Source organism: Salvelinus namaycush, chromosome 26, assembly GCF_016432855.1.
Source record: "Salvelinus namaycush isolate Seneca chromosome 26, SaNama_1.0, whole genome shotgun sequence".
In the NCBI taxonomy this organism is placed as follows: Eukaryota; Metazoa; Chordata; class Actinopteri; order Salmoniformes; family Salmonidae; genus Salvelinus; species Salvelinus namaycush.
The window spans coordinates 27,925,521-27,939,655 of NC_052332.1; the positions used below are offsets into that span (position 1 = coordinate 27,925,521).

At 41.0% G+C, this 14,135-nt stretch overlaps 1 protein-coding gene across 1 annotated transcript in view; it reads right to left on the reverse strand.

Annotated features, from left to right (window-relative positions):
* Window positions 1-14,135, reverse strand: part of LOC120021712 (gamma-aminobutyric acid receptor subunit beta-4) — a 49,064-nt gene that overhangs the window by 13,505 nt on the left and 21,424 nt on the right. The window contains exons 2-3 of the mRNA XM_038965557.1: window positions 7,501-7,568; window positions 3,879-4,099 (exon numbers count right to left, since the gene is read on the reverse strand). Coding sequence (XP_038821485.1) covers window positions 3,879-4,099; window positions 7,501-7,548 — 269 coding nt within the window. The 5' untranslated portion in view covers window positions 7,549-7,568. The remainder of the gene's footprint in view (window positions 1-3,878; window positions 4,100-7,500; window positions 7,569-14,135) is intronic.

The window sequence follows — 14,135 nt, forward strand, 5'->3', positions numbered from 1 at the left end:
AGACAAATTCAACTTTCAGCAGGACAATAACCTAAAACACAAGGCTAAATATACACTGTTGCTTACCAAGATGTCATTGAATGTTCCTGAGTGGCCTATTTGCAGTTTGACTTAAATCGGCTTGAAAATGTATGGTAGACAACCAACTTGACAGAGCATGAAGAATTTTTAAAAGAATAATGTGCAAATATTGTACAATCCAGGGGCGCAAAGCTCTTAAAGATTTACCCAGATAGACTCACAGCTGTAATCGCTGCCAAAGGTGATTCTAACATGTTTTGACTCAGGGGGTGAATACATATGTAATCAAGATATATTAGGGTTTTTATAAAAAATTTATGTTAGAATTCTTCTTCCACTTTGGCAGTACAGAGTATTTTGTGTAGATCATTGACAGAGAATTACTATTAAATACATTTTCATCCCACCTTGTAACACACATTTTTGGGGAATAAATCAAGGGGTGTGAATACTTTCTGAAGACACTGTATATACTACAGTATTTAATTTGCATATAGCCCGCCCATCCCACTCCCCAATATACCAATTTGTGCCACACATAAGTGAGAATCCTACATGCCAAGTATAGATTGTGTTTGTTACAGGTTATAGAAAAGAGCAGAAGCTCTGAACTATCCGTTCTGACCCCAGTCCTCCCTACCTACCTTCCTACCTACAGGTTATGGAAAATTTGCTCTTTTAGTATTTCTTCAGTAAGTTTCCTCAAGGAGAAAGCCTCCACTTCTATGTCAAAGATAATATAACTAAAACACTATAGCAAATACTACAGTGATGTCTGCCAAAAGACTACAGTAAATCCAATATTATACCACAGTCCGCAAAAACACTACAGTAAATACTATAGTATAGTACATTCCGCATATACACTATATTAATTACTACAATATATACTACCATTTTCTTTTACTACAGTATTTATACAATAGTTAACTGTAAATACTACACTATACTACAGTAAATACTAAAGTATCCACTACAGTGTTTTTGCTGACTTTAGTAAAGTCTGCAAAAACACTACAGTGAATACTAGAGTATTTATACCATTGTATGCTATAGTATTTGTTCATGTGGGAATGGAGACGACTGTCATATCTTACAGACACTCATTATATTTCATATCAATGGGCATGTGCAAAGTCCCCCATTCTTGAAAATAACAAAATCCTTTTCCAGAGGCTTATCTAAGATATATTTAATATTCTAGACAATAAGGAAAGCTCATGACAAGAGCTAAATGCCATCTCCACTGATTGTGGTGTGGAATGAGGTAATAGCAGTGGCATAACATAGTCATGTTGCCATTTCAGCAGCATCTGTGCATTTAGCTGTAAGCTTCCTATAATTAACATTTGCAGCTGAATTTGATTTTAGCGTTGAAACATTTCAAAATGGGACTGCCCTGTGGAACAAATCAACAAACATCAGCATTACATAACCCAAAGAGCACTGACTCTCTGTCTTGTCCTCCAAGGCCTCCATTCACCAGAGACAAATGATGCACCAGAAATAGACTTAATGGAAATTCATTGATTTAAAAACCCAAACATGTGCACCATATGTACAGTCAGGTCCATAATTATTGACACCCTTGATAAAGATGTGCAAAAAAGACTGTAAAAAATAAAGTATACAAATACTGAGCAATATTGTATGCTCAAAAAACGGCAGAATGGTCTGAGATCCCTCCCAACGTGTTCTCCAATCTCCTAAAACATTTTAGAAAAAGGCTCAGTGTTGTTATCCTCACAAGGGAAGAACGCTAGAGTACTGTAAACGGGTAGCAATCATTTTGCCCCTTATCTTTTTTAGATTTTTTTGTATTACCGGTACTTGTTAAACAAAATCCCTTTCTCTGAGCAATTGTATTAGTATAAAATAATACACTGCTCAAAAAAATAAAGGGAACACTTAAACAACACAATGTAACTCCAAGTCAATCACACTTCTGTGAAATCAAACTGTCCACTTAGGAAGCAACACTGATTGACAATAAATTTCACATGCTGTTGTGCAAATGGAATAGACAAAAGGTGGAAATTATAGGCAATTAGCAAGACACCCCCAATAAAGGAGTGATTCTGCAGGTGGTGACCACAGACCACTTCTCAGTTCCTATGCTTCCTGGCTGATGTTTTGGTCACTTTTGAATGCTGGCGGTGCTCTCACTCTAGTGGTAGCATGAGACGGAGTCTACAACCCACACAAGTGGCTCAGGTAGTGCAGCTCATCCAGGATGGCACATCAATGCGAGCTGTGGCAAGAAGGTTTGCTGTGTCTGTCAGCGTAGTAACCAGAGCATGGAGGCGCTACCAGGAGACAGGCCAGTACATCAGGAGACGTGGAGGAGGCCGTAGGAGGGCAACAACCCAGCAGCAGGACCGCTACCTCCGCCTTTGAGCAGGAAGAGCACTGCCAGAGCCCTGCAAAATGACCTCCAGCAGGCCACAAATGTGCATGTGTCTGCTCAAACGGTCAGAAACAGACTCCATGAGGGTGGTATGAGGGCCCGACGTCCACAGGTGGGGGTTGTGCTTACAGCCCAACACCGTGCAGGACGTTTGGCATTTGCCAGAGAACACCAAGATTGGCAAATTCGCCACTGGCGCCCTGTGCTCTTCACAGATGAAAGCAGGTTCACACTGAGCACATGAGCACATGTGACAGACGTGACAGAGTCTGGAGACGCCGTGGAGAACGTTCTGCTGCCTGCAACATCCTCCAGCATGACCGGTTTGGCGGTGGGTCAGTCATGGTGTGGGGTGGCATTTCTTTGTGGGGCCGCACAGCCCTCCATGTGCTCGCCAGAGGTAGCCTGACTGCCATTAGGTACCGAGATGAGATCCTCAGAGCCCTTGTGAGACCATATGCTGACACATGCACATTTGTGGCCTGCTGGAGGTCATTTTGCAGGGCTCTGGCAGTGCTTCTCCTGCTCAAAGGCGGAGGTAGCGGTCCTGCTGCTGGGTTGTTGCCCTCCTACGGCCTCCTCCACGTCTCCTGATGTACTGGCCTGTCTCCTGGTAGCGCCTCCATGCTCTGGTTACTACGCTGACAGACACAGCAAACTTTCTTGCCACAGCTCGCATTGATGTGCCATCCTGGATGAGCTGCACTACCTGAGCCACTTGTGTGGGTTGTATACTCCGTCTCATGCTACCACTAGAGTGAAAGCACCGCCAGCATTCAAAAGTGACCAAAACATCAGCCAGGAAGCATAGGAATGAGAAGTGGTCTGTGGTCACCACCTGCAGAATCACTCCTTTATTGGGGGTGTCTTGCTAATTGCCTATAATTTCCACCTTTTGTCTATTCCATTTGCACAACAGCATGTGAAATGTATTGTCAATCAGTGTTGCTTCCTAAGTGGACAGTTTGATTTCACAGAAGTGTGATTGACTTGGAGTTACATTGTGTTGTTTAAGTGTTCCCTTTATTTTTTTGAGCAGTGTATAATATCCCAATTCGGGTACTGTATGCTCCTTTGAGCATACAATATAGCTCAGTATTTGTATCATTTATTTTATACAGTATTTTTTGCTCATCTTTATGGACCTGACTGTATACAGCATGTCATGTCATTGTCAAGGCAGGCTATAACTACTTACAATTGAATTCTGGCTTCAGCAATTCAGCAAAATAATTCAAGTTAGTTGTGTTTTCATCTGTGATTCTCTAGACTGTTTATTTCTGGGAAGGAAGGAAGGAACGTTAAAAGGCGGGAGGGTCGTGATACTATTTAGACACAGACCTATTTCCTTCCATGCCTCACTGTTCCCAAGGTATCTTCCAGTTCTGTCTTACAGGCCAGGCTTTAACCACTTTAGGTACAGTAGAATTCCAATGAAAGTTAGCTTTACCTGAGTCCATATAACACGGTGCCATCAGGATGCAGTCGAATCATACGGTTCTTCACTGTCACACCATGCAGAAAGGACTTCTTGTCGTTAAGGAAGTAGGTGTCTGGGAGCCACAGCTGGTCCGCCACGCGGTTATCCAGAGTCAGGTTGAGGGGCAGCTCAGCGTATGCCAAACGCTTGTCTCGCCAACTTTGCTGGAAATACATTGTGATGGTATAATCCTGTGAAAAAGGGGAGACAGCACTGTCAGATTGAGAAGAACTAGTTGTTATGCATGAACAAAAGCTCAAACTATGCGAAGTACAAGTTACCCCTACTGTACTTGCCCTATCCAACTCCAAGCTCCAACTATGGGAAGTCCAAGTTACACCTACTGTACTTGCCCTATCCAACTCCAAGCTCCAACTATGGGAAGTCCAAGTTACACCTACTGTACTTGCCCTATCCAACTCCAAGCTCCAACTATGGGAAGTCCAAGTTACACCTACTGTACTTGCCCTATCCAACTCCAAGCTCCAACTATGGGAAGTCCAAGTTACACCTACTGTACTTGCCCTATCCAACTCCAAGCTCCAACTATGGGAAGTACAAGTTACACCTGCTGTACTTGCCCTATCCAACTCCAAGCTCCAACTATGGAAAGTACAAGTTACACCTACTGTACTTGCCCTATCCAACTCCAAGCTCCAACTATGGAAAGTACAAGTTACCTCTACTGTACTTGCCCTATCCAACTCCAAGCTCCAACTATGGAAAGTACAAGTTACCTCTACTGTACTTGCCCTATCCAACTCCAAGCTCCAACTATGGAAAGTACAAGTTACACCTACTGTACTTGCCCTATCCAACTCCAAGCTCCAACTATGGAAAGTACAAGTTACCTCTACTGTACTTGCCCTATCCAACTCCAAGCTCCAACTATGGAAAGTACAAGTTACACCTACTGTACTTGCCCTATCCAACTCCAAGCTCCAACTATGGAAAGTACAAGTTACACCTACTGTACTTGCCCTATCCGACACCATACACATACTACCATTACATGTATTATCATAATCATTATGTGCACAGAATATCAGAAAGCGCTAACAGTGATTTTCTAGGATACAATGGAACCATAATGAAAGGAAAGACTTACAGGGAAGTGATTTAAAGGCCAAGTTAAGATTAATACGTCCTCCGATGACAGTACAGATTAATACGTCCTCCGATGACAGTACAGATTAATACGTCCTCCGATGACAGTACAGATTAATACGTCCTCCGATGACAGTACAGATTAATACGTCCTCCGATGACAGTACAGATTAATACGTCCTCCGATGACAGTACAGATTAATACGTCCTCCGATGACAGTACAGATTAATACGTCCTCCGATGACAGTACAGATTAATACGTCCTCCGATGACAGTACAGATTAATACGTCCTCCGATGACAGTACAGATTAATACGTCCTCCGATGACAGTACAGATTAATACGTCCTCCGATGACAGTACAGATTAATACGTCCTCCGATGACAGTACAGATTAATACGTCCTCCGATGACAGTACAGATGAATACGTCCTCCGATGACAGTACAGATTAATACGTCCTCCGATGACAGTACAGATTAATACGTCCTCCGATGACAGTACAGATTAATACGTCCTCCGATGACAGTACAGATTAATACGTCCTCCGATGACAGTACAGATTAATACGTCCTCCGATGACAGTACAGATTAATACGTCCTCCGATGACAGTACAGATTAATACGTCCTCCGATGACAGTACAGATTAATACGTCCTCCGATGACAGTACAGATTAATACGTCCTCCGATGACAGTACAGATTAATACGTCCTCCGATGACAGTACAGATTAATACGTCCTCCGATGACAGTACAGATTAATACGTCCTCCGATGACAGTACAGTCCTTCTGAATTTTGCATGATAAATGCTGCCAATTATTCTGGGAACCTCAGTGTCCCGAAATCTCAATATAATTGTCTTAAAATACAAGTGAACCATAATGTACGTCACATATTATAAGCGGACTGAGAGCTAATCTGAGTGGTTATTCAGATGGACATGACCTACATTCTCTCAGTCTTACCCTATGAAAAGGCTAGTCCATATTTTCCATAAAAATATATATATTTGCAGCATCCTGAAAAAATATAATTAAATGAAATGTTTTTTTTAATGAAATATTTGTTTTTACATGGCTTTTGTCTGATTGCAATTTTTTCGGGTGGAATTTGTTATTCTTTTGCTATGACTATGTTGGCTTGCTGACAAAGTACAAAAATGAACAGCTAAAATAGACAAGTTATGGTGTTAGACATAACACACATGTTGAGATTATCAAGAGTTTTCCAAGTTGAGAAATGTCATATTGTTTTCTGTCTGTCTTTGTTCACCAGAAGTTTGTTCAACCTTTCAGCTTTACACTTGATGCTGCCTTCTCAAATGGCCAGGGAAACCAAAATAACATACAACATAAGCTAAAACTTGCTGTGTCTTTAAAAACACAGGAGTACAAAATACATCTCTACAATAACTTCAAGATTAATAAATCAAAGGGCCTCACTTGCATGTGCTTAAAAATAAAGAAAACAGCTAGATACATTAGTGACTACCTCTAACAAATTAAACATGATATCTGCTGTCGCTTGAAACTGGATGAAAATCCTCTAGTGACCCCAAATGGCAATGTTGTAGGGAGAACAAACCCAAAACCCAACAGCAAAGCTCTTCTGGCTTGTGGGTGGAGTGAACTCTGAGTGTGACTGTGCCCCACTAAATACAATTATATTTTTTTAAATACAAGGGAGAGGAGAGCGACAGAATGATGTCATTGCTGAGACACCAGCCATATTGTCTTCTTTAAGGATGTACAAGACTGTGCCTGATTTCTCACCGCTCTCTAATGAACACAAGTTAACGCATAATATAATCAAGAAAAACAGATGCACAACATGTCTATGGTTATCTAATGTTGGCAAGGGCAAATATGACTGATTGAAATGGTATTGTGTTGCAAACACTCAAAGACCCTTGGATCCTTTCTTGATTTCTTGATATTACTATAACTCGACTATAGTCTCTTGCACATTGTTAGATCATCTTCATGTGGTCAGATTATATTATTATATTATTTTGTGAATAATCAAGAAATCAAGAAGGGTCCAAGGGTCATTTAATTAGTTCAATTTGAGTGTTTGTAACTAGGTACCTGTAAGGTTCAGCTTTTCTTTTCTTTGTCAACCTTGTGTCCTTTTTCTTTGTGTTCTTGAACGTAGCCCTGTCTTTCATTTTTGTTCATTTATTTCACCTGTGTTCGTTTCTCACCTAGTCTCATCAGCTCCCTATTTAGTTCAGTTTCTGTTTATATGGTTGTGAGGTATTGTTTGTTTTTGACTGCCTACCTGTGTTTGACCATTGCCTGCCTGTGACCACGATTCCTGCCTTCTGCGAAGGCTTAATAAACATCTGCCGAGCTCTGCGTGTCAATCTACACCTCTTTCTCCCTGAGTATTCATTACAGTACCCTTATAAATAAGAATTGACACATTGAGTCTATGTACTATATAGACAGTGCTACTGTAAGAGAAGGGGTTTTGTAACTCACCATGTTCACTTCTGAGATGGAGTCAATGCTAGCGATGTTGATGCTCATTCCTACGATGACTGGGGCACCTGAGGGAACACAGGAGGCCGTGCAGTCACACACAAACTCACACAGATTATTTACACTGAGCCAGAAATACACTTTTGGCATCTGTTTTAAAAATAACGTAGGAAAACCAATTCTCTTCACATGGTGGGCTATCTCAGTGAATTATCATGATATTACTGCATGTACCATGATATAACTCTTTTTTTGGGATGCATTATGCATTAAACTAGAACTGGACATTTCTGATGTGGGAGAGAGTATCACAATCAAACATTCTCTGAAAACTGTGGGAACAAGCCTCATATGAGCAGGAGTAGGCCATTGATGGTAGCGAGATAGACAAGAGGAGACACAGGAGGAAAGCATGAAGGAAACAGACCAGCATTACTTAAACCTTGAACCCATTTACCTTTCTCATACAGTATGTGCAAAGTGACCAAAAGGGCGGCAGAATAAAGTGGCACAAAAAGACTAAAATGCAGAGGAGGCAAATGAATTGTAACATCCATTTTTTGGGAGGAAAGAGTGTCTCTTTAGGGTCACTGTGTTTAAACAGCCATATAAAATCGGACTAAATCTTTCTTTAATCTTCATAAAATTTGAATCTATATGACATTCAGGTACACCATGCTAATTTCACGCTCAATATTCTCGCCCCCTCAAATCATGTAATCGTATTATCTCATCCTACCGCTTTCTCCTTACAAGAAACTGAAACATTAAAGTGAAAGGGATGTCAAAGTGTGTTGATATTCAGCAATGTCAAAGAGAATAATTAAAGGAAATGTTACTTCAGTTTTAGTTACATTCAGATATAACTGGCCTTCAGTATAAAGTGGCCTGGATTCTATAACGGACTGTAGATCTGTGTTGAGTCGGTTAAAATAACAAATTAAAACGGCATTATGTGCGTGCACCTGTGGGCCTAGTCATAGTAAATGGCAGGTCAAAAAACAAGGCTTACAATTATCCACATATACTGTATACTCAACTACTGTGTATGACTCATTTACTCAATTTGGCCTTTGTCTTAGTAGTGAGGAGTTAGTCAGCCCTGTACAGAGCCTTGCCCCGGGGAGTGCGTTAACCTTCGTTAAAATCAAGGATATTAGAAGAAACCGGTTGAGAGACCTTTGCTCCCATAAGAAATAGCAGTTGTCATTGTGTATTCGTCAAAGCTAATGTTGAATCTTTGGTTTTAAGAAGTGCTGTGCTGAACATGTGACTGCAGGGCGCGAGAAGAGTGCGCATCTTGTGTATAATCTTGTGTTCAATTAATAATTGATTTGAAAATGTGTGCATATTTAACATAAATTCACCTGTCCATATACTGTTTATGCACCATCTAAAAGGTTCATAGGTTGTGTCAAAGAGTGATGCTGAAATAGTGGCATGGTCAATGTGCCACAGGTGGCAGATAGCCTAGCGGTTAAGAGCTTTGGGCCAAAAGGTCGCTGGTTCGAATCCCCGAGCTGACTAGGTGAAAAGTCTGTCAATGTATGCTTAAGCAAGGCACTTAACCCTAATTTCTCTGGATAAGTGTGCCTGCTAAAGGACTAAATTGTACTTTAAGAGCTCTCTGTCTAGAAGATATGTGCAGGCAATTGTTTTGGAAAACTGTAGAAACATACTGCCAGTACTGACACTAAAAATATATTCTGAATGTCACTTAACTTGTGAATATCTCTGGATAGGAGCATCTGCTTAATCAATGAACATACATGAGGATACAGTTTATCTGCATACAGTAAGTTGGTGTTAGAAACAGAATGTAGCTAAATCTGTAACCATGAAAATGGATAGGCCTACACATGTAAAAAATGTAAATAAAAAAGGCATTTTAAACGTTCTAGAAGTTGGGCTATTTCATACTGTAGGTTTTTCACGTTCATGACATCTGCCGATAATTCATGCAGCGCCAACTTTATGGGTCAAAGCAAGGACACCCCCCTCCCCTCACCCCAAATGTTCACTCCTTGATCTGTAAAAAAAATCCAAAATCTCTGCACAAGGGAAATGTGTCACCCTCAAAATGAATTCATTAGCCATTTCCTAATTAGCAGACCACTGAATCATGATGATCAGGTGAAGGAGAAATGAAGTGTAAGCACAAAAACAATGACCAGATGCACACAGAAAAAGCTGAGAGTAACATCCAACCTTTTGTTGCGGAACTTCTCCAAAGCTTCCCCTTTTTTCTAGTAGTGGCCTGGGAAGAGCCATCTCAACCACTGGGTTCAATGCAAGTTATTACAACAGTATGATTTAGGTAAACTACTATTTCCTTGAGCTAAAAGTGATGTAAGTAAAAGAGGCCTACAGCTAGTGTGTGTAGCTATGTACATGTCATGTACCGTGCACTTACAAATAGGCAGATAAGCTGTTACAGTAAGGACCTAAACAATCAATTGAAACATTTTTTTTACTTCAACATCTGTTTCAATGGTCTTTGTTATCGTTAGAGCTTCCAAAGTAGCCAATATGGTCCAGTAAATTCATTCTTTGATAAAATATTTTTTTCCCACAGACCAGTGCTTGGGAGAGTTGCTTGAACAGTTACCTGGGCATTGTCTACTTCATCAGGTGTGTTTTGCTCACAGAGTCACAGATTTGCTTATGAGAAACAAGCTCCCTGCAGGCTTTTGAAATGGCTGGCTTGCCACCAACAGCAATGTTTTTTTAGTTGCATTAATATTTCAGAGGGGGTTTACACACAACAGGACAAGTGCTGCAATGTTGGGCATTTAACAAAATAATCTCTCAAACTACGCCAGGCAAAGGAGACCCATCCAGCAAAAGGTGTTCCATCTTCCCTCCAGAGAAACAACACACAGACAAAGAAACAGAGAGAGGACTGTGGGAAAGATGTACCTAAAAATATGGCTACTGTAACTGCATGTCAGAATGCCATTCAATCCATTGCCTTTCAATTTGTGCTCATTTTTCAAGGGAGTGAAATGAATCTTGAAAACAGTGATTTTCAGAGTCTGTGTAAAATCCCTTATTGTTGTTTATGTGTACTCTCTTTCCTTCCTTCAAATAATCTGCAGATGACTCCCGGTCCAGCCTACTACGGAACAATCTGACAATTACCATGTTTCTCAAAATACTGGCACTGAAATATTAACCAGCACAGCACTTGACTTAGAGTGCACATCTCTCCTCTTTTTTTGTAATCCTATTTTCTTTCCCCCTCTCCTCCAACTCCAGCTGCCATGACAAGGCAGTCCACATCTCTCTTCAATGCCCTGCAGCTTTGTCATATTCCCTGACCCATCTCTTTCTGAGAAAAAAAAATCTGAAAATGTGGGGCCATTTTCCATTGCGCTTGTGAAGGCAACCAGTAACAATTTTCCCCAGAGATGTCAAAGTACATTCGTTCGCTGGTTGTAAACAGAAAGCACCAGGATCTCTCTCTCTTACTGCATATGTTGTACCCTGCTTCAATGAAACAGAGGGATCCACTTTGCCACCGTGGCTTTCTCAAAATAAAAGCACTTACCTGCAGATGCACTTTTGCGAGCTGTAAGGAAATATCGCTTCAGCAACAGCAGCCCGAGAGGCTCAGATATGTCTGCTTTTATCAATTCACGTGTTCTCATTGGAACACATTTCAGAAAATGTGGTATCTTAAAATAGAACAAGCAGGATATTAAATCAGATAATTATGTGTTTGTGTGTGGGTGTGCGCATCCATTTGTGCGTGCTTGTGTGTCTGTGTGTGCTAATGTGTGTGTGTGAGTGAAATGGGGATATAGCAATGTCCAGAGCCAAACCCAAACTACTATTAGCAATTATCCCATCAGAGTGTGTCAGCACTTTCCACTGCTTTCCCAATTAGCCGCATCTAAGCCACTGACTGCTGTGACCTGATGCTGTTCGCCGACATCAAACTCTGACCTGATCTCCCAGAGTAGGGACTACTTCCAGCTGAGTCTCATAACTTGCCGAGTATTGACGTGGTACATTAAAGGAATGTGGAGTATAGAAAAGAGCCTTTAAAAAAGTCAGGCTTGAATCCAACTCCGCGTCCAGCTTCCAGGCACTTCATCTCCTGATCTTTGATTGTCTGCCAGTCTCCTCTCTCCCCTCTGATCTCAGCACATTCCCCCTGCCAAGGAGGGCACAGCCCTCTGAGGAACCAAACAAATTCTACCACTTGGCCATAGTCTTAATTTAAATTTTGAACAGAAGAAGAATGGATATTCTTAATCCGTGGTTTACAGTTGTTTATCCCAGAGTCTTTGAAAGTGGCTGTGAGTATCTGATGCAGCTATTGGTATAGGTGGGTGGGGTCCCTATGGCAAGAAGCATAGTAAGTGCACAGCCTGTAACTCAGTTTAAATTCGTCAGCACTGAGGTTAGTATCGATGTGAAGGCAGACACAGACAACAACATTAAAATATTTACCAATCCTGTCAGCAACATTAAAAAAAGCATGAGTACTTTCAAAAATATTTCTATAACACATCTGCAGTTCACTAACATACAATGATAAAACAGGAAGAAAATATTAGCACTCAATTCCTGTGTCTGCCCCTGACCAGGAATCATCTATGGACAGCACCAGTGAATGAGAAAAACCTGTTTGTTTGTCAATGGAGCTGCTGCATTGTAGACCACTCCAAGCCATAGCACACAGATTCCTCACACCTCTCTGCCTTTCTCTGTTTGACATTTTGCCTCTACTCTCTCTACTTAGGTTGTGCTCTTGGGCTTCTCTGAGCAGATCCACTGCTTCCTCAAAACCTCAGTTATTTTCCTACATTTTTACACTCAGCAGCCTGATGGCCCCATCATCTGTGTCCATATTTAAATGCCAAAGGTGAAGCAGGTGGCACCATGGAGTGCCTGGGCTTTATTAACCCTTTACTCTCGTGGGAATTGACCTATATGGATAGGGCTAAATTGAAATGTTTCTTATGGAAGAAATGTGCAAAACATATGCAAAACCACGGTAGCAATTGAAAGGAAAGAGTTTGGAGATAATGGGAAAAGTTTTAGACTAAAGGTGAGGACACAACAGTTCACCTGACACAAGACTGAATCCAAACATTACACTGTTGATTTGATTTTCATTTTACATGTGGGATACATTTTGCCACATTTTTTGATAACAAAATCTCAAAAGACTCTGGATACATTCGGTAACTTGATGAGACTATTCCTAGAAAATATGGGGTAGGTGCCGCATAAGACAAATAAAATGGATTGTGGCCACACAGTTCCTAAGTAATTTCAATGCACTTTTATGACTAAAAGAAGAGTCTTCAACTATAAAGTGCTTTTTTGAGCTTTCCTAGCTGTGCTGTTGAGAAACTAGAGCAAGCACACTTGTAGTTGTTTAATTTGGAACACATCCCCGCCATCACACAATTACTGTTGTTGTTTACGCAATCCAAAAACGCTCCATTATAAATCGCAATCTGGGTCAGGTGGGCATGATTTGAAAGCTTGTTCTATTGCCAACATGACGAGCTAAGTCACTTTAATAACTCTACCAACATGTACATATTACCTCAACTAACCGGTGCCCCCCCCCCCCCCACATTGACTCTGTACCGGTACCCCCCTGTATACAGTCTCGCTATTATTATTTTACTGCTGCTCTTTAATTACTTGTTACTTTTATTCCTTATTCTTATCCGTATTTAAAAAAAACTGCATTGTTGGTTAGAGGCTCGTAAGTAAGCATTTCACTGTAAGGTCTACACCTGTTGTATTCGGCGCATGTGACTAACAACATTTGATTTGATTTGAAGTTATAAAATATGATCTTACAGTGTTAGTCTTTCACAAGGCAATACAGAGCAACAGATCATAGTTTTGGTGCCCATAGATATGAATGCATTCAGGTCCGTGTACAACGGCAAATTTGCTTCGCAATAAACAAACATAGTCTCATTCTGTTCAGAACAACCTAGACTATGACGCCATGTCATCTTGTAACTAAACTGTACATCAAAAATAGTGATCAATAATAGTTGACACTGTATATGACATGAGTTTCATGATTTGGAAATGTGAAGTGCACATTTGGACTCACGGGAGGGATGGGGGCAACTTTTTGTCGTGCGCGGTGCTCAAGTTCAGAACAGCTGTCAGTCAATATCCATACAGAGCTGTGAAGTGCAGAGCCAGAGCTCTGACGTCATGTATAGGATGATACTGTACAGCCACAACGTTCCAATTTAGGATATTATCAGTGCCCAAATCTAAAATTTTCAACCTGCATATGGGTAGGAGTGTAAAGGGTTAAACAGAGGGCTCCGTCCCTGGAATACCTCAGGTGGATGGGGCCGTTTAGACTGGCTCCCTCTTCAGGGCCAACAATCCCTTCTCAGTATGTTTTTATCCCTGATGCGGCAGTGTTTCCTGTCATACACGTAAAGACGATAATAATGATCTCAAATTGCATAACAGTAGGAGGTTGGGGACGGAGAAGGAATCACTTGCAGTAGGTACAGTATATCTGCATGCTAGAAAAAGTGCTGGTTTCGCAGTAGCTCAGGTAAGATTTATGATCCTAATTATCTAAGTAGGCTGGGGCCAGTGGTGAAGCTGGAATGCATGTTGGTGATAAGAAA